Here is a 21190-nt window from a genome sequence, read left to right as displayed (position 1 = left end):
CCGCGTTCACTGTCTGTGGAAAATAATTAGTAATCAAAAGAAGGCTATATAAGGGTGTTGGAAGGAGGGTGGGGGGGTTGAACTTGAAATGATTAAAGGACGAATTTGTGATCTTAATTACGTCCAGAGAGTCGGTTTTGTGCAGCAGAAATGTTTTTGTGATGAGCTCTTTGATGGGGCAATGACTTAATGGTGAAAAAAAATAGAAACTGAGAGTTGCGTTTGATGATAATTGTGCAACATTTTACTTCCTTGTTTGTTATGTTGACCATTTGAATGTGCTGTATTCAAATAGGGCTATAAACTGATAAATGTTCAGCTCTATTGGGACTGGTTTATTCTTTTGACAAGTAAACAGAGGTTTAAGAGACAGCACATGGCTACTGACAGAACATCGCACTCTGGCCCTGCAGGATTGGACCACATTAGGTCTCCACTTTGAGAGCGTGGTACCTGTGGCGGTAGAGAGCAAAGGCATTAAGGATTGGCATATGATGGATGCTGGACCTTCAAACTCCATCCATCCCTTCATCTATGTCTGGCTTGCCATGTCTCTCAGCTTCAGCTCTCGGGAATGGCAAGCTGACTGACTGTCGACTTGGCCTGGCAAGCTGACAGATTCAGATCTGGCTTGATTTAAAGAATTAGTTAACCTTTACAATATCAAAGCTGCAGGCTTCTCGGTGTATTGTAGTTAATGTATGATATGCCAGTAGTTTAGGTACAAGCCGCAAGCTATAAAGACAAAAACAGGGATTTAATGTGTGCTTTGTTATGACACTTTCATATTGTTTTGTACCTGATTGACGTGTGTTTAGAGGTTGTATTCACCATAATATGTTTTACATATTATGCATATTATACATACCTCTGTATTGTATTTACCTTTCAAATGATACATAGTGTATCATTTGTGAGCACGGCAGTATCAAAGCTCTTTCCACTTGTTATTTTTGGTTTGCTGTGTTATTTATCAGAGCTCTAATGCAAATTTCACTGTCATTTGTTTAGACACAATTTGCATAATCTAATTAAGATATAAGAAATGTCACCGTTTTATTACATCAATCAATTCATTGAAAACAAAAGATCCTCTCAGACATCCAGTATTTTTGTTTCAAAATATCAAAACAAATTATCTCATTATAACAAAAGCCAAGTAATGGGCATGCTTTTAGAATAAATAAAAGTTATTACTGAATTTTCTGTCCGTTGTTTCTTAAAAGGAGCTTTTAAATGATTCTGTTGCATTAAGATAATAGCAGGGAAAAAAGAGCATGGGTTCCTTTAGCCAGCAGTGTTCCACATTTCTACACAGAAATCCATTTGTACTAATAACAGACGATTGCGCGTATGCGTTGCCAGATGGAAAGAATTGACCTATCATTTACTAAAGTCAGACGTGTTAGCAACAGGAGTCTCACACTGCAGGACCTTTTCCACATCTATTTAGATTAATGCTGCCTGTTACATTACATTCCCTTTGGAGCCACATTTACAGAAGCAAACACAATAGCTAAACCAGATCTGAATAGGAAGACTATCAGTTGAATGGCTGTTAAACATCTCCTCTTTCCTGTTAAGGTAAGTGGCTCACCCCTGGGATATTTGCTAGGAAATTATACTCACTGATCAGATTCTGCGGGGTGTGTTTTGGGAGCTGACTGCACTCGCCTCAGGTTGCTGGGGAACACTAACCCCTTGCCTCATTCCCCTAATTGTGAGTGACAGTGAATATTGTGGAAGACCTTCTTACACAAGCCCGCGATAGGATTTGCATTGGATTTTAAAAATTGTCAAAGTGGACTGTGAGGCATCAGGAGGGAAGTGGATCTGACGCTGCCAATTAGCATCAAAGGGAGGAGTGTACTCTGCCGAGTAGTTGAATTTGAATAATCACCTAACAATAATCTTAATGTCTAAAACCAATGAGCTGAACTTTGTCTGACCCTCTTGATGAAAAGCTCAGAGGTCAATCTGAGCCATAGTGAGTTTGGGCCACCCATGTAGGAACAGAAAGGGTGTGCAAGACTGACTAAAAGAAGAACATAGGTAGAAGTTCCTCTTGCGTGTTAGATGCCTCATTTGAATTTAGTTTATTTCAGCATAGAGTAGCATAGAGTGCATTATCAAAGATTACTTTTAAGGACTTTTTAGGTGATTGACAGTAGAGAGTGACAGGAAATATGAGATGAAAGAGATGGGAATGAAATGTAGTAAACCCCCCTAAAGTGAACATAGACTTTGAGGTTATGTGGTATTCAGCTGAGCCTTCTGCCGCACATTAATATACATGTTTTTAACATCATTCTCCACCTGTGTTCTTAAAGCAACCCTGATTTTCATTAGAAATGTAGTAGGAGAATGTATAGTACACGTTTGTGAAGATAGCAGCCCTGCCTAGTGGTGAACAATCAAAGGGCTGACAGCTAAATATGAGCTAGTGTGGTGAGTGAGAAAGCAAAAGAATTTGTGATGAATAGCAGAAATTAAGCTAAGTGCTTTAGTTTTACGGTTTGTTGTTCTCACCCACAATGTTTCACTACTGTAAAAGAGCCAACATGCACAAATCAGCAGCACCCCCCCCCCCCCACCCCCCCCCCCCATTCTCCATCACATCAAACATCCCTCCACCTCCCCAAACTTCCTCACCCTACATCTAGAGACTGCATCTACCTCAATTACCACAGAAGAGTAATTAGCCAAAAAACAGTGTGTGTGCGTGCATCTGCGTTCGGGGAGGTATTCATGCAGCACGAACAGATTAATTAGGACGTTTAACTTCATTTCTAATACAACAAAATTAATCCCATAAAATATGAGGTATCTCGGAGGAGGTGCCTGTCAGCATCTGACGCCTCTCCCCTGTTTGCCATAATCTATTAAAACCTTGCTTTTATCTCACCTCTCCCCTGTCATACTTTATGGATTTTTTCATAAACACAGCCCATACTTCATAAATGTCTCAATTTTCTAGTCTATTAACATTACTTCAAACGCGTTTGATAAAAGAGGAGGGCATGCGTGAAATAATGCACCAATAATACAAAGCGCTGGAGGCTAGAACAGTAGGGGCGGCTTTCTGGCGTGCACACTCAGACAATGCAAGGGATGTTATCAACTTTAATAAAGAACAAATGATCACTTCCAAGCAAGGGGGGGGGGGGGGGGGGAGATGGTGGCAGGGAGGAATGTGTGGACCAGGAGGGGAACAGTTGTTGAGTAATTGAGTCAATGAAAAATGAGGTCTTGAAGGCTCAGCGGTTTGAGCAGTCATGAGATTGAAGGCTTTTCCAAACTATGGTGTTCTTCAACACTTGTAGTTACTTGTTCCTAGTTAAAGTGGAGGATGTTAACACTTATTTGTTTTTTTTCTTTACATTTCACTGAGGGCACACGTAGAATAGGCTGGTTGTTTCCTTTCCTGAATGCCTGAATGGAGTGCAATGAGTTGAACCTTTTGTCTGGGGAGAGTCCGAAAGGTTTTTGACTGACAGTTGGGCTTCACCTCCCAGCCTTTCCCCAGCGAGCATCGATTCAGTTCCTGTCTTTGTACATCACTGAGTCTGTCTCTGTAGGCTTTACTCATCCTACCCAAACAGTGGGGTCAACTGTCTTCGCTTGAACTGGACACACACAAAACACACTGATCAAACCCAGTAAGACCTTACCTCAATGCCATGTCGGCTGTATGCCCCGAGGCCAGGTCTTACACACACACACACACACACACACACACACACACACACACACAACACACACAACACACCTGTGTGCTCTTTGTGAAAGGCCCTGGCTGTATGACAAGGTAACTGGTTTGGTCATTACACTGAGTCACAGTTGACTCATTGTAACACACTCATGGCTTACAGGACAGGTATACAGCACTCAAACTGCTTTGATTGACATGGAAATAGATAAAGATACATGCAAAGGCAAACAAAAATGGGCGATTGACTGTTCACCCGTTATCTCAAACCATCAGCACCTAAACATTTGTTGGCAAATGTTTGCTTGTGTGCAGGTCTGTTTACCCACAACATGCAATACAGCTCCGCATGCCGAGATGTATATCTGCATTGACACATTGTCATAGCTCTGTCCTGGGACACTGTTGGAACTATTGGATGGGGGTTGTGCACTTGTGCCTGTAAATGTGTATACATACTGTACATGTGAGAGGTCATGTGAGATTACATTTTTAATCTGATGAGGGGGCAGTTTTATGGGAAGTGGTAGACTGCAGAGGAGGTAATTATGTTTCTCCCCACCCTATCCCACATGCCCCCACATCCCTCCCCCCCCTCCCCCCCTTCTCTCCTGCTGTGACCGCGTAGAGGCTGACCTGCCATGGCGGTGGTCATTTTCAGGAGTCAGTGCGTTGTTTAATACATTGTACTGCGCCGCTGCTGCTGTAGCACCACGTGGGGACAGACTGGTATCAGCTTGTACCAGGCGAGGACAGGGGAAGGACTGGATCTGTCAGAGTGCATCGAGTCTCAGGCGGCCGCGTACGCCGCCACTGTGCCTCTGCCCCGGCCCCTGCCACACTCCCACTCATTAATGGGCCCGGCCCTGACAACTGATCCTAATTGCCTTTGAACAGCTCTTCATGTATTATTGGTGCCTGACTGCCTTGGTTCATGTCAACAAGGGACAGGATAGCCACAGCCGTCGTCCCTTTTTCTCTATTACATACTGAATGATGTAGAGATACACATATACTAGATATGCATGTAAATATATACAGTATATAGTATACTCATGTGTGTACATGTACCACTAGACCATCCTTAAACACCTGGGAAGCCTCGAGACTTTGTGTCTTTAGTGAATGGTACCCTATCCGAGTCTTTCACCTTTGCAGATAAAACGCAGTAAAAAGCCTCATGTAATTATTTTTGTGGCTACAGGATAGAATATAGTAGAAAATTGCATGGAATGTAGATTAATCTAATCAGTTATGATGTGTGAATATGATTTGAATTGATAAATTGTAGACTTTTGCTTTCTAATCATGCTACATGAGTGTGTGCGTGTACTTGTTTTCTTTTTAGTTTGTCACTTCTGAGCAGTGGAGGGGTGAATGGTTCAGAGACATCAATAAGCCATCTGAAAAGTGTCATGTAAAGATCCCACCACAGCAGATATCTGCCAAGACACTCATTACACACTATTACAATTGCAATCACAAACACTCAGTCAAAACACATCATTATGTGAAGTCCCATGTGTGAATTATTACCCCATATCTAACTATTTACTTCCCATTTTGCCCCTCTATTTGAATAAGGAGAATGGAGAGGTGCAGTGGCTTGGCTTTTTATTTGTGGAATGAAATAACTGAATACCGAATGCATAGATAAAAAGCATAGCGGCGTGTCCTGTCCACTCCCATCACTGTCTGAGAGAGGAGAGACGTATGACCATCCCATTACTATGGTAACTAGCCACTATATTCAGAGCTGCCCGGGTGTGTTTCTTCCCCCTGCAGTGACGAGAGGGCATAGCTGACAGGGCCTACAAACAGAAACACACAAAAACACACAGATCGGGAGGGTCTGGAAGATGCTCCTTGTGAAATATCCACGTGTGGCAAATACAGACAGAACAAAACAGGAGCCAGTTCCCACACATACTTGTGTGGTGACATACAGAAACTAATAGGGAACAGCATTAGGCAGAAATATATCCCCCTAACCTTTCAACATTTCACTAGCCACGATATTTTATCCAAAACATAAGGGGAATCTAGCAGGGAGAGAATTTAATTAAACTAGGCACAATAACAACTGCATTATGCTTTTTATAGTTTTGACGGGCAGTATAGCTATCAGTCAAACAGAATTGAATTAAAAAATGCCTAGCATTGTATAGTGCTTTGTTAGCACAAAATAAATGTAGTAACAGAGAAACAATGATTGATATGTTACCGACAAACACAGGCTTTATAATACTAATTGTCAGCAGCCCAGATTGAGTGGCTGTTAGAGACGGCCTGTTACTGCAGCAGATTAACTGCTGCACAGCACTGCACGGTAGTATTGTGTTTTTTAGAAAACTGCTATTATGGATGATTTCTGTAATGATTATGCTTTCCTATGTTTCTGCCATTCCATAAGTTGCACACATTAAAAGTGTCAGTCAGCGCCTCTGGTTAGAAATGGTTATTACATCCAGACACAACATTGTGCGAGCATTGCCATTTTGTCTTCATTTATTAACAGTTTTTTTTTTTTTTTTTTTTTTTTTTTGCAGTACTACAGATGAGTCAGACAAGAGTTAGCGTTTACATTCCATTTACTTTTGGCCACTCGCTTCATCATAAATTTCACATGCAGCAATTCTTCGGAGTGGTAATTTTTAACCTGGGTCATTCATTTTTCAAATGCCATTGTCATCAAAGCACGCTTTAGTGGAGTAAAAACGGCTGCAGATTAATAATATACAGCCTCCTGTTTTTTCTGTGGACATATCAGCATGTTCACTTTTAATATATATACATTATTGATATTATGGATTTATTATGTAAGGGGGTGTCAGGCCCTCAAGTCTGGGTAATGTAATGTAGTTGAGGTGCTCAGAGTATGAGTTCATTCAATATAATATAGAGTACACAATATTTTCCACATGTCAAACTTTATTGAGTTGAATGGGATGCTCCGACACAAATTTTAATATTTGCTCTATTTTTCAGTGGGGAATTACTTCATTTTCAGCCTATTGTATTTTATCAGTTTGCTTTAGTGATTGTCTCTGGTGCACATTTACAGTAAAATAACATGTTTAATCATTCCAAAGGATTTCTTCAATAAAAAAAAACTATTTCTTTTTTAAATATTTAGTTATTTTTATTTTGTTCTTTTTACAGACATATTTTTGCAACATTGGATTTTGAGTTTTTGATGATAAAAATAAATCTAGAACATTGCTTGTGTAGATATTGCAATGAAAAGCACAAACAATTTGTATACAATTTTTTTTTTAATCGTTTGCCCCCAGAAGGTACTTCATCCATATTCAAGCATCTCGCTGGTGGATTTTGTGGCTTATTTCTGAAAACATTTTGACTTTGCCAAAAAAAAAAGGAAAAGAAGAAAATCCAAGACAACTTCGATGCTGTCTAGCCAGCCTGTCCATGGATTGAGCGGACTTTGTATAAACAGCACTGTTGATACTCCAGCTGCCTTTTTAATGCAGCCATACTGCCATCTGTTGAGTACAGGAGGAACTACATCCCTTTTTGCTCTCCTCTGCATTTTCTGCACCTTGTCTTGTTCAGTCTCTTTCATTTTTGTTGTCTGTTATTCATCTTGAATTTGTGAATACTGAACTACATATTGTGTACATTGCGAGCAATAACAGCAGGGCAGACAAGAGAGGGTTTCTGTGCGCATGTTTTTAACTGGATGTTTTGGATGTAGATGCAGAGGTCTTTTCTCTCTGGACTCGCAGCTTCATGTTGCCGGGTCACAAGCTGATTTGTTTTGGACATTCACACTGTCTCATGTAGAAAAGACATTTCACACTGTGGTCTTACCCTTCATATCACACCCACACCCACACACTGTCACACACAGAGTAACTTTGTGCCACTTTGTGTTGATATAATATTTTGTGCCCAGGTTAAATTAGTGTTTCCATTACCAGCCAGGCCATGAGATTTAACTTCAAAAAGAAGAAAAATATGAAAAGACAGAAGAGACAAGGTGGTCACAGCTGGGAAGGGAGAAATAACGGGGGTTGAGGGTTGCAGTTTCAGCATCATTCAATCAGACAACATGCCCCTCAGCTGAAACAGCGAGACCCTCCCAGATTCTCTCGAATTAGGGAGATTAGCAGAAAAGCGCATAATGCAGGATGATGGAATTTGTCATAATTTGCATTGTCCTGGAAAGATTCGGTTTGATAGAGCGATGCATGGAGGGGCTTGTCATGTCCCACGGGCAGGTCATAGAGGAAGCTTGGCAGAAATGATTTTTGCGATATGTGCATCAGTCGTAAAAGCCTCACAACCAATTTGTCAAAAAATGTGAGGTCGGGACAGTTGAAGGCAGCAGGGCATTTTGCCTAACGCAATGACAATCCATGCACCTCCATCACTCTTCATCCACAGCCCAGCTCTGGTGTGGCACAGTACTCAACAACAACAGACAATTTTAAAACATCAGCTTTAAATTTTTGTTATTTTTCATTTGATTATTCTATTTCTTCATTGTAACAACTATCATTAGAGCGACCGTAAATTTACACAATCGCAAAACACAAATACTATCAAAACTAGTTTTATTTTGTGTGTAAAGAATTTTTGTGATGATGGTAGAAAGATGTATTTATTTAATAGTTTATTCATGCCTGTTGGCAATCAGATGTGTCTCCCTGAGCATCCAGCAGTCAGACTCCCCTGGCCTTGGTTATTGCGATGAGCGGCAGCTCCTGACCACCATAAAGTTGACCAGAACTGACATGACAGTGTTACTCTTCCACACGGTTCAGCGTCTATGGAGTGGGCATGTCGAGGGCAGACATACAGGCACAACAGAAAATACACATAAGCTTAGAGAAGGTGGGGGTTGGGGAAAGGCCAGTGTCCCTGTCTCAGACTGACCACACGTTGCCTCAACAATGGCTCATTATAATTGTGTAATTTTAAGTATACTGCTAGATGTCACTGTAGTAATCTTGTGTTTTGAACATATGCATATGGTTTGTTTTCTAAATAAATGTGCAGTTTCAGACCTGAGAGAATGCATTCAGAAGTGCCCTGTACTTGCCTTTCTTTGTGCACTTCATACGGCTATTTATGTCGCCGTTTAAGTAACACTGATTTTGTGTGACAGTTGAGCATACAGGGGTTAGGCTCAAACTGGAGCACAAACAGAAAGGAAAAAAATAGAGATAGTAGAAAAAAGAGGAGGGAATAAAAAAGGCAAATATCTCCCTCCCCCTTCCCATGAAGCCTTAAATGAGAAGCCTAACATGGGGAGAGATTCTGTAGAGGCAAGAACGGTTGTGGTTCTCCTGAAAGGTTTGTATTTGTAGAAATGAGGTGTCAGAAGAGGCAGGATTTCCTCAGGGCGCAGAACAACATGAGCCCATCTCTTATCATTTCCCACTCCCAGACGTGATCTGCTTTGAATGCACTAATGCTGAAAGAGCCCCACAGACTTGAAGCCAGTTCAAGATGAAATCACAGCACACATCCTTGACAAACTGCCATCCACCACACAAGGATTAAACAGTCGTTGCATATCAAATCCCCGCCAAAAAAGCAGAAATAATATATGCACTTAAATACATTCAACAAAACTTCAACCTTCGTTTTTTGATCCCCACATTTTGAACTATTTTGAGCTATTTGCTAACCCTAAAATATTCAAGAAAAGAAGAAAAATGAGCCAAGACAGAAGTTTGGAAATTTGTCACATATATTAAGAATGTTCCATAAGGGATTAAAAGTGAACCAAAGAGTGTCCCGTTTAAAGAAAATTACAGTTTATATAACAAATCAAGTTTTGAATGGAACATACCATGTGAATGCAGCATCCTTAGTTTGAATCTGTGCCAGTGCCCTCTCACATACTCTCATACTCATACTCCTTGTGAATCTTAACTTTTTGTCTAGATTCACTAGAAACTGTTTAATGAAGGCATACAGCTATACATTTTTTTTTATAAAGTTTTAGCTCTGAGTTAGAAAGCCTTGTGCTCAAAGATGCCCTTATTTACCCTCACTCATGGTAAATCTGTAAACAACACTCAAAAGATGTATTAACATCTCCATGAAAGGACATATCACAAATATTAATAACATTTTGCATTTAATTACTCACCCTGTAGCTGATACTGTGCTGCCATTACCCTTTTAGCTTGGTTACATGTGTCCTTGCATAAGGGAAAAGTTACACCATATTAATCTAACCTATTTAACACATTTTGTATTATCATTTTCCTGGTAAATTATGCATGAGGTCTCAATGGGGAGAAATGTGACCATTAGCATATCTGATAGGCGCACTGGAGCAGTTTTCCACCTCTCTCTGTCCTTGGAACCAGGCAGAAAAACCTGACTGTTCGTCAATACCAGGTCATTTTATCCAGGCCAGCCCAGTTCATCCATACCGTTCCAAAGCTCTGCTAATAACACTCGGAGACATCCTTAACACGATGGGGGCCCAGAGGGCTCCAACACCATTGTGAATAGTATAGCACTGTCTGGTCATCTCTGGAAGCTCTTTGACAAAAAACTGCAATTAGAAACACCTTAGACACGCCAGCCTGAAACAAGACACCAGTATAGGTTGGAAGTGGACACAGCAAGGCGCTTCCTTAGTACATTTACATATGTGTTACTGTCTGCACGCAGCTCACAGGGATGGAGAGAGAAATTGTCGCTGGGGAAGGTGACCTTTTGACATGCCATTGCGTTTATTGGAAAAGTGATGGTGTTTTAGTCATAAAATAAAGGTTAATAAAGCATGAACAAAAAAAGTGCTTTGTTAATATCAAGCAGGACAGTGTTGTGGTCCGTAATGTTTTATTGACTCACAATGAAGAAAAAAAAACACAGTGACAAAATTATCAAAAAGAGATGTTGTTGTTGTTGTTATCTTTAAACAATTTAATTAATTATATATTTTATTGTGAAATTTTGTAAAAAATAAGACAAGAATTAACCTTTGTCAACTAAATGGTTAATTTTTTTATCATAATTTTTGTTAATAAATATCATCAAATATAGAAGATTAGATAATGTGTTGATATTTAGACACCCATAAAGCCTGAGATTTCAGTACAACTTTAAAGTTATGACAGGAGATATCTATTACTAAGAAGCAGTAGAACAGAAATAAACCAACATGAAAAAGTTGTATTGATTCCTCCTTTTCTCTGTGGGCCACTTAGTCTGCTATGGCTTGCATTTGAAAAATACTTACCTTGTTATAGAAAGTTTAATGTCATATGCAATTGTTTGACCCTTATGAATATTAAAGGATCCCATCTCTGGCCTATTAAAAATGCATGTGCCATTGTGGTTGTTGATCACGTTTAGAACGCCCATGCAAATTGGACTGTCTTCCCTGTCAAGGCCTAAGATGAATAATGTAGTTGTGTTGTATATTCAGGGACACACCATTGACAGTCAATTAACAAGTTTGATTGGTGTGCGAACTCATTCTTTTGAACTGTTAATTTTATGTAAATAGTATTCGCTCTCCCTTCTCCACTGTATCTCCCCCATCCAGGTTCACCACAGAAAGATGTACCCCCACCACCACAAGCCCCCAAATCCCCAATTCCACCTCCTACTAAGAGTAACCAGAGAGGGATCCTTAATAATTGATCATCACACACCTGCTTGGTAGAAGCTTATGGGAGTCTGCCTTTAACAGTCAAGGGGCCCCATGCCAGTTCCTTTTGATATTCAAATTGACAAATGGTAGCCAGCCTTTATGCATTCAAAGTGGAGCGAGATTTTTTCATGGAGACGAGCTTGTTAAAAGATTCTGGCCACCCGTCCAACCTGATGGAGCCTTTCTTTGTTGGGGTAGATATGATGGCATGTGATGGCTCATAAATGGAATGCCAATGACAATTTGTTGTTGATGTGTGGGAATCTGGCTTTTATGTACAACTCGCAGACATAGTAATGCAGGCGCTCGGGCAGATTCTGCTCGCAGGTAAATGATCTGGTGATTGATCCAACTGGTTGAAAGCAGCGAGGGCCTCGTTGCAATGTCCTCCCTTTCTTCCCCCTCACTCACTCGCTCCCCTATTCCTTCCATTTCTTGTCTCCCGCACTGTCCCGGTAATTTGGAGCAGCAGAGATGGAAGCTGAAGATTCATCAAAGTTGACAACTGAACCCAGGAGCTGGGGATCATGGCAAACCCATCTGATTATGGAAATAGCCATGACCATGTCTGCCCTCTAGCTAAACAGTTGTGCGGCTAGCATCTTGTTCTGCCAGTATCCCATTAAAGACACACATTGCAGTAAGGGGGAAATATTTCATTTTCAGTTTTCCTCCTTTGAACAAGTTGTGTCATGGCCTATATCTGTCTAGGCCTCATATTGAACCAAGTAAAGGAAACAAAGGGCTTATTTAATGTAAGCAGGAGAGGAAGATTGGTTGAGAGGGTGCTAAGTCTTAAGTAATACCTCTTGTCCATGCTAACTCTGGTAATCTCACTGTGAAACATGATACCCCTGGCTGTGTCTTTGGTAATCGGTGAAGAACCTTGTCTCAGGTCATGTATCAATTGATTCAGGCCTTCTTGAGCCTCCCGAGAGATCTGCGCGTGCTCCAGGGTCCCATAGGCCAGGAATTATCAACACGTCACCAACAGCTATTTGCACTGACCGCCAGCTATTGTCCAGCACTAATGCTAACTAACCTCAAGCACTGGTGAGCTACAGGGTCTCTAAAGACCTGACCTCCTTAATGCCACTCCTCATCCCTGAGCATCTCTCTGCATTGAACAGATAGATTTTTTTTTTACGTTTCTTTAAACTAGAAACCTAATTCTAACAGGTGTTTAACGGAGAATTGAGCTAATTATCACATGGTTAATTATGCTCATAAATAACACGTGTGCATTGTAGAGGCATTTGCAGGCTTCTTAGAATACCTGCTTGTGAAATGGGAATTGTTGGTGTTAAGATGCTGACAAATGGCAAGAGGTGAAACCCTGTTAATTAATGCACTGCTACTCAAACATACACTTCTAATGAATGTTAATTTGATTATAGCACCTTATTGATGAATACTGTCCTTTTTTATTAAAGTTATTTTGGAGTTTGATGACTTGTTTCTTACTAGTTTCTAGTTTTCTGGTTGAATAGATGTGTTCATGTTTGTCAATTTAAATATATTTTTTTGACTTTTTAACCCACTTTAACAAGAAAGGCACATTTCTACAATCCCTGCTTGGGTTACATACATATAAAATTACATTTATGTAACATAAATGTTGCCCATTTAAAATATATTTAATTGATATTTATGAGTCCGATTCACGCCCCATGGCCCTGAGGGGAAGATTTTCCCCTTAGCAATAAGTCTGCATTCCTTTTGTTAAGGTCACTTCTAAACACTGTCATACTTGAACAGTTCTCTAAAAGACTGTAATCAAGTGTCAACCATGGATTAGTAGAGAGATGAAAGCCTGTGTGCTTTTGTGAAAAGTATGATATGAATAAGTTCAAGCAATGGAGTATAAGGTGGCGATGAGATTTAGTCTTAAACTTTATGTTGGAACACTTTTGTTGATTGTATTTGTTGTCTGAATGGTTTGTAAGTTTCTGTTTGCCTTGTCTTTTATATATATATATATATATATATATATAATATTTTTTGTGTGTGTGTGGTATGTTCCCTTGTTTTTGCATTGCTTTTTTTGTTTATTTTTGTAGAAGAATTATCACGTTTCAGTGGTTTTTTCTCTTTTGTGTAGGGAAGGACTCTCTAAATAAGATTTTGAGGCTTCTTTCTTCTCCTGCACTGCTTCTTTTTTTTAAAAATCTATTGTAATTGCTTTTTATCTCTGTGCAAATAAATAAAAAAATAAAAATACCGGAACAAAACTGTAGCAATTACGTTTCTTTTTACGTGATTGCGTTCCATCTACCACCACTGTCAGGTTAACATTTGTCTAATATTTTGGTTTTTAACAGAATACAAAACTAATGACATTTTATGTGCTTTACATTGTGTGCATTGCCAGGTAGCAAATGTTAGCATTCTGTCACACTATGGTGAGGCACAAAGTACAGCCTTATTGAGCCGCTAGTTTGGCTGCAGACTGTTAATCTTGGTTTTACCATGATAAAGCCAACATTGCTGTGTTTTTCGTGTATGCTGTTTTCTCCAGGTTGAAGAGGCGGTTTTCTGTGCAGGCCAAATCGCTTTGGTCCCGTGTACCATGCAGCTGGTAAAGGCTGGAATCAGGACGCAGGCCCGTTTGTCCTTCAGCCATGTGAAGAAGGTTCTGGAGGCTGTGATCAGCAGTCTGACTCTAGCTCATGTTGTCCAGGCCCACTGCTACACCACAAGACACCAAGATATCCCCATCATCAGGGCCGTCTGGGAGAGCATGCTGAGGGCCACAGAGGAAGACAAGGTCAGTCTCTGTGAAGTGAGATTTTTGTTCATGCAATATATACCAGTGGTTAAGAAGAAGAGCAATGACTGGCTATTTTATTATAGATGCAGAGGAAATATTGATCATACTTATTCTACAATAGTACTACTACATAGGATGAAAACATATTTAATGGATTAGAAGATAGTGTGAATTTCAGAATTGTGTTTCATAGTTGTGAAATAAGGAAAAGTTCCTCGCCCCTCTCTGCCCCCTTGAGACACAAGCCGCTGCGACTGATATTTACCAGTGAGTGCGCTCATGAAAAGTTGATGATGTGGGAAACGCTGGTGTCTTTGATAATGTGGAGCTTGGCACAGAAGCAGATGTCTTCCTTAGAGCTTCCCTAATCCTTTGCCCCCACACACCATTTTGGAGCTCCGTTCAACTCTCAGAGCAGCTTATCCCCCACTTCACCCCTCTTTCCTGACACCTCCCTCCATCCTTCCCTCCATTCCACCGCCCCAGCTTACAACCCCTGCTCCATACGTCTAATAGGGGCACCAGTCTCCACTGGCAGCCCTTCTCCACCCACAGTAATCTGTCTCGCCATGGGATTGGGGCCTAAGGGAGATAGTCAAGAGCCCACCTCCAACATGTGGCTCTGTTCAGTGGTGAGAAGTGTTAAAGACGAGAGAGAGGGTATCTTCTTTGTGTCAGTTCAACAATAGTATAGCAGTTTATATAAAATGTTTTATTGAAGGCCAGCAGCTATATTCTCAAATCTATAAGTGGTAATTTCAGAATTTTAAGTTCAGTTCAGTTTTTCTCAGTTAAGAGCCGGTGTCTATTTGTGAATTTATTTGGCTGATTTAGCCTTATTGTAACTCGTTGACAGTGTAACATCCATTTAGTATGCAGAATGGTTTGTTCAGATAACAAGGCTAACCAAGCGCAAAGCTTTGGGAGGTGACAAGGCTAGGCTCATGTCAGAGGTCAACATGTCCATCTGCTATGCTTCCATGTCAGAACAATCAAAAATATTCATTTGACCCAGGATAGTCACCAGGAGACCATGTCTTATTTTCAACTGATTCCCATATTAAGCAGCTCTATTTGACAGCTCCATCTGCAAGCAGGTGAGTTCTTCCCTTAAGAATAGATCTGGCTGAGATGGTGGGTTACTGAACTGACCTGACGCTCCTACTTTGCCTGGGAGGCATATCATCTTAGTGTGACTTCCCAGCTTAGCCCTCACAATTTCTTCTCTCTTTCACTTCCATGAAAGATAGGGAGAGCTGCCGGGGTGTGTGTGTGTGTGGGTGTGTGGGGGGGGGGGGGGTTTCATCCTAAACTAAGTGAAATGCTCTCTCCCTGGAGTGGGGATTGACTGTAATTATAATGTTTAACTTAGGTCAAACAGTGATAACACAACTCCCACAGACAACAGAAGAACTTCAGTGACTAGCACTGGAAAAAGAGTTCAAATGCACAACACTTTAGTATTTCTGTAAGTTAGTAACTAAGTAAACCTAATTTATACAGCCATTTTCAAAACTAAAGTGATTTACAAAAAGACAAAAGAAAATAAGACGGGCAAGACAATGTGTTAATACAGGGACAAATACCAACGAAATGTATGTATGTACTGTATGCATGTACTGTATGTATGTATGTACTGTATGTACTGTATGTATGTATGTATTTACTGTATGTATGTATGTATGTATGTATGTATGTATGTATTGGCAGAGAGGACAATACATACATACATACGTACGTACATACATACATACACACATACATACACACATACACACATACACACATACACACATACATACACACATACTTGGTCCGGGACTTGTACTGACACTTTTGACTGATATTTTATGGTTATTGTCCTTTTACAGCCGAATGTTCCTTGTTGTTGTTGTTGTTGTTGTTGTTGTTGTTGTTGTTAATATTACTGTTATTATTGTTAACTCTATACTGTCTTTTTTACTGTATTTTTTGCTAAAACGGATGCTGGAAATTCTAATTTCCTTGCGGGAGTCATCCCAAAAGGATTAATGAAGAGAAGTCTTAGTCTAAGAAAACATTAAATTAAGCTAAGCAATAATGTGATGTTGTATTTTGCTGCATAACATATCTATTATGTATAATCTTATATGTTTACTTTTGGCATTTTGGTCCAAGAAACTGTAATAACAAGTACATAAAAAAATGAAATGAAAAGTTATACCTAATATTTTGTCTTAAACTTTCATTGACAACAAACTAATTAATTAAGTACTTCATTCATTCAGTCAGTCATTAAGTACTTAAATACATTATATTGCATTTTGTTTTGAGTGAGTACAGGTTGAAACAATGAGTACAACATGTAATATGTGGTTAAGTTATGGATACTAATTGATTTCCAGTTGTCAAATGTTGGGTTATGTAGCCTTACACTTTTTTATACAAAAATATATATATACTTTTCAGTGTATTTTTCAGACACCAGACCTGTGTAGAAACACCAGTGTCTAGCATGTTTGTGAAGCCACAGGGCCATGTTGTTGTGCGTTGATAATTTATCTAATCAGGTGGATGAAGAAGCATGCAGGGTTAATTGGGAGCATACTAGAGTCACTACAAGTGTGAAATTGTATTTACGGTGCATTACACCACAAAAGAGGCTGTTTGTCTGTGTGTGTGTGTGTGCAAAGGGTTTGATGTAGGGGTGGGAAAAAATCGATTCTTAGATGCATCGTGATTGTCTCTAGAACAATTTGATGCTCGATTCTGAGAAGTTAATAATCAATTATAAAAGAAAAGGATTTTCTTTTTACATGTGTTTTTATTTAAAAGTTTCTGTCACCAGACATGTGCAAATCCGAAAACAGAGTGACTGAAAGAGGATGGGATAATGAACCTTGCCTTTGTTTAGGCAAGAGAGCAGAAAAAAAACATATACACATTATCTAATAACACGTGCATAAAATAAGTAGGCAAAACAGAAAAAGCCTGTTCATCAACTTTATCACATTACATCTGACCACCTCACGTTTCATGTTCTAAGAAGCCAATTGTCCACCTTTAAACACGACTGAGCCTCTGACATGGAAGATTACTGTGAGAGAAGGTGACATTCACAAGCATGTTTAAGGCGTAAGCGTAGAATGACTACAAAATAAAAACCTCCGCTGACAAAACATTTCATTAAAGGTCCCATGACATGGTGCTCTTTGGATGCTTTTAGATAGACCTTAGTGGTCCCCTAATACCTTATCTGAAGTGTCTTTCCCAAAATTCAGCCTTGGTGCAGAATTACAGACACTAGAGCCGGTCCCATAATGAGATTTCCTTAGTATGTACAGTACCATTTCTGAGTCTGTAGCTTTTGAGGAGGAGAGAGGGAGGGGGAGCAAGTTGGAGGCTGGGGATGGGGGCCTTGACCAACTTTGCTTGTTTGAAAGCCATGATGTCTCTCTCTCTCATGAGTGGGCCAAATTCTCTGGGCAGGCAAAGCAGAGAAAAGGGAGGAAACCATGTCCCTTAAGACCTCATAAGGGGCAAGATTCCAGATCAGCCCATCTGAGCTTTCATTTTCTCAAAGGCAGAGCAGGATACCCAGGGATCGGTAAATAAATAATCAATAATTATGAAGCAGATTTAAATATACTTTTGTTATTAAGGGTAACAATACTTTTATATTGTATTACACACTAATCATAAACACCAAATGAGGAAACAAAACAAAGATTGGATTTGTTGACATTTTGATTGGTGAAACATTTAATTTAATCTGAATACTGAATGTGCAGTGTAGAGAGTTTCCTCCTTGCATACCACAGTAAAAATATTTTTTACATTATACCTCTCCAGCTTTTTTTTTTTTAAGTAACTGTGGCTTCCGGCATAGTTTTATAATGGCATCATACCCTTAAACTTTTCTTCACCCCACTGACATGGCCCTGTGTGTTTCATTTACACAAACAGTCTGACGAGCTTCAGAGTGGAATCTCAAGAAAAGTGAGTGAATTAGGGAGTGAATGGCAAGGGATATTATAGCAGACTGTCAGCACTACAGTAAGTGCTCAGACATAGAGCCACATGCTGAAGGCGTCCCGCTGGGCAGGAAATGTAGGGGAACTGGCTAAGCAGTGCAGTCCCATCAGCTCCCCGCTGTTCCCCCGCCTTTACACCACTTCCTTATTACCGTGTTTACCGTTCGGCTTTCACGCCTCTTGGCCCTCCAACCCACCGCACGCTCCAGGCACACGGACGCGAGTTAGAGGGAGGAAAGTGGGGAGAAACAAAACAAACATAAGGAGAGGCAGGTCACACCCCATCAGTGTAGAGAGCTGAGCGCAGCAGATCCAGACTTCATGCCTTTACCTGCTGCCTACGGAGGGAGAGAGCACTGGGGGAATGGCTGCATGCCCTGAAACTGAAGTGGGATGAAGTAATGAGATGGATTGTGTTAAGTGGCTGATGTAGAGCGGAACAGAGCCCTCTCCACACACAAATTCTGCCACCCGCCTGCCTTCCCAACTTGCCACTACAGCACTCAACTCCACCATATATCAAAGTTTGTCTTTTATTGGATTCATTTAATAAATAATCTCTGGTCAGGTAGTAATGTCAGCAAGCGTTTCCCCCCCCCACACACTCCTCTGGCAGGGTAAAGGAGTTCTGACCACAGTCGAGTCTGAAACACATACACACGCAATAACATTTAAAACATACACACACACGCAAAAATGCACCTTTAGCACATTCAGTTCCACAGAGCCGCTCAACAAACTTCCCACCTAATGTAAGATTTTGGTGGATACACTAATAAACAAAACAAAAAGGGAATGATTTAACCTTGTCCGACAGCTCTGACAAAAAGTCAGCAACTGTGCCGTGACAGTAAAGTCCTGCCAGAGGCTGGAGCTGCAGTGCTGAAGTCCCCTGATCTCCTTATGGTCGGTCGGTTGGGTATAGTACCTCAGCACCCATGGCCTGCAGGATGGCCTTTAAGCCTGGCTGAGCAGGACCCCCTGTCCTGTCCCCCCCTCTCTGTTCCATGTTCAATCACTATTGACAAGTGCAGGAGCAGTTCCCTCTAGGGAGAATACCTAGCCTCTGCCAGAAGTGCTAATATAACATTTATCAAAGCATAGGACACGTATGTGTGCTGTCACTTAGTCTGACATGCTAAGAGGTCTGTGCTGACACTGCTATTGTTCTCTGCTCCGGTGATTGTTGATCACTGCCAGCTAGGCTCTCTTCAAAATGAGCGGTGTGAAGAAATCTTAACCCATGCTCACATACTCCTTCTTGCCTTCTTGCCTTTTTTCATCTCTCACTCTTCAAGGCAAGATGTTAGCTGTTGATACACAATTAAGCGTTTACTAAAGTTTAATCTGAAGGCTGAAGTGCTGCTTCGGTGAATCTGGCTGATTGGGTCATGGCGGGTTTGTCTTTTGAAGGGACAAAGAGGCCGTCGTCTGCTCTTGTCAATGATTTCTCTTTTTTTTCTGAGTGAATATCAAAATAAAATGTAAGTAACCTGTTATTATTCTGCACTTAGAAAGTGGGGTGTAAGTGGTTGAAAATTGATCCAGCGAATTGAAAAGGGTGTTAAGTGTTTTTGCCCTATCGACTCCGACTGAAATGACGTTTATATAAAACACTCATTTCTCTCCCATTAGCAGATGAAGCCACAGTCAAGTATTATTAGAAGGCCACATTGTTGCAGTGCTCCAAGACATTTTGTTACGGCTAATGGCCCTCAGTCCAGAGGAGAGAAAAATAAATAGATTTTGGCTCTATAGATAAAATTGAGGCCATTTTCTGCTAAATGTGTGGTGAAAACCGCCATAACATGTTGTGTGAGTGATCTTCTTTGAGAGGTGAGAGGTCATCTTAGATAGGACCTGTCATGTTAGCAAATGCAGCTCAAAGAGAATGCATTTGTGCATTTTGTTCACGGTGGCTGCAAGCAGTATGGCATCTTTTTGAATTGTTTGTACACACTATTATTACCAAGCGTCACCTCACAATCTCGTGTTAATTGATAGCCTGTCAGTCTGTCGAGTAAAAAAAACCTGTTCTAGTGCTCTGTGGTAGAATTTTACAACATGGTTTACAATAATGTTTAATGTTGATGGAGCAGTGTTTGTGGTCAGAAAGCACAGCATGTATCCCAGCAGGAGGGCCATACATTTGATTGTAGTGTTTAGCACAACACAGCATATAATTTAGCAACCAATTGAATATAAATTCCATCTGTCTGCATTGCAGGACTTGCTGTGGGAGCCTGAGACCAAACTTGCGCTGTTATCGGTCATCATGGTACCAGCCTTACCCAAGGGTGCAGCTGTTGAGCTTCATGTAACTGCAATTCAGGACAACCCCACCAAAAGGACCTCCTGTCACGTGACTACAAAGATGGCGGTCGGATCCATAGAATGCCACACTGTAATGTCTGCTGACACGTGTAGTGCTTCGCTCTCACTTTCCCTGGCTGTGCCCGGCGGTAACCTGGAGGTCACCAGTGTGGAGGATGTAACAGAAGCAGTTGGCGCTACATTTAAGAAAGCCATGACGAAGATGGATGCTGAGCTGGTGCCACTGTGTGCCAGGGTGTTCTACAAGTGCAACCACTCACTGGCACAGCAGATTGTTAAAGGTATGTCTCTGGACGTTTCTTACATCACATTACACATGACCTTTGCACTGCTCTAATATTTACAGTCTTTAAGAGGATTTAAGCTGTTCTGTTAAAGGCAGCATTAGCTATGTTTCCATCCACACGTTTTTATCCAAATCAAGTAATATCGAATGAAAAATGCCTCATGGAAACAGTAAAATTCAATTGAATTTCATGATAATAGACTTAAAGGAAGTAAGTTTGGTCTCATTGGATTTTATCTTGATCGATATACAGCTTATGCGATAAACGCTGATGGAAATGTTGTTTGCTAAATAAATGATCAATTGCGATTAAGTTTTAGTCATTTTATGGTTGCAACCCGCCACAAAACAAAGAAGAAGACGTTTTTGCTCATTTCCGCCCAGTATTTCCGCTCTATTTGCACACGTGGCGGGTGTCAACAAAGACAGATGG

At 40.6% G+C, this 21190-nt stretch overlaps 1 protein-coding gene across 1 annotated transcript in view; it reads left to right on the top strand.

Annotated features, from left to right (window-relative positions):
* dph6 (diphthamine biosynthesis 6) overlaps positions 1-21190 on the top strand; it is a 60938-nt gene that overhangs the window by 32562 nt on the left and 7186 nt on the right. The window contains exons 13-14 of the mRNA XM_032500652.1: positions 13873-14121; positions 20365-20752. Coding sequence (XP_032356543.1) covers positions 13873-14121; positions 20365-20752 — 637 coding nt within the window. The remainder of the gene's footprint in view (positions 1-13872; positions 14122-20364; positions 20753-21190) is intronic.

Source organism: Etheostoma spectabile, chromosome 20 (genome assembly GCF_008692095.1).
Source record: "Etheostoma spectabile isolate EspeVRDwgs_2016 chromosome 20, UIUC_Espe_1.0, whole genome shotgun sequence".
Taxonomy (NCBI): Eukaryota; Metazoa; Chordata; class Actinopteri; order Perciformes; family Percidae; genus Etheostoma; species Etheostoma spectabile.
The sequence above is the reverse complement of the archived record's forward strand: the minus strand, read 5'-3'. Positions and strand labels throughout refer to the sequence as shown.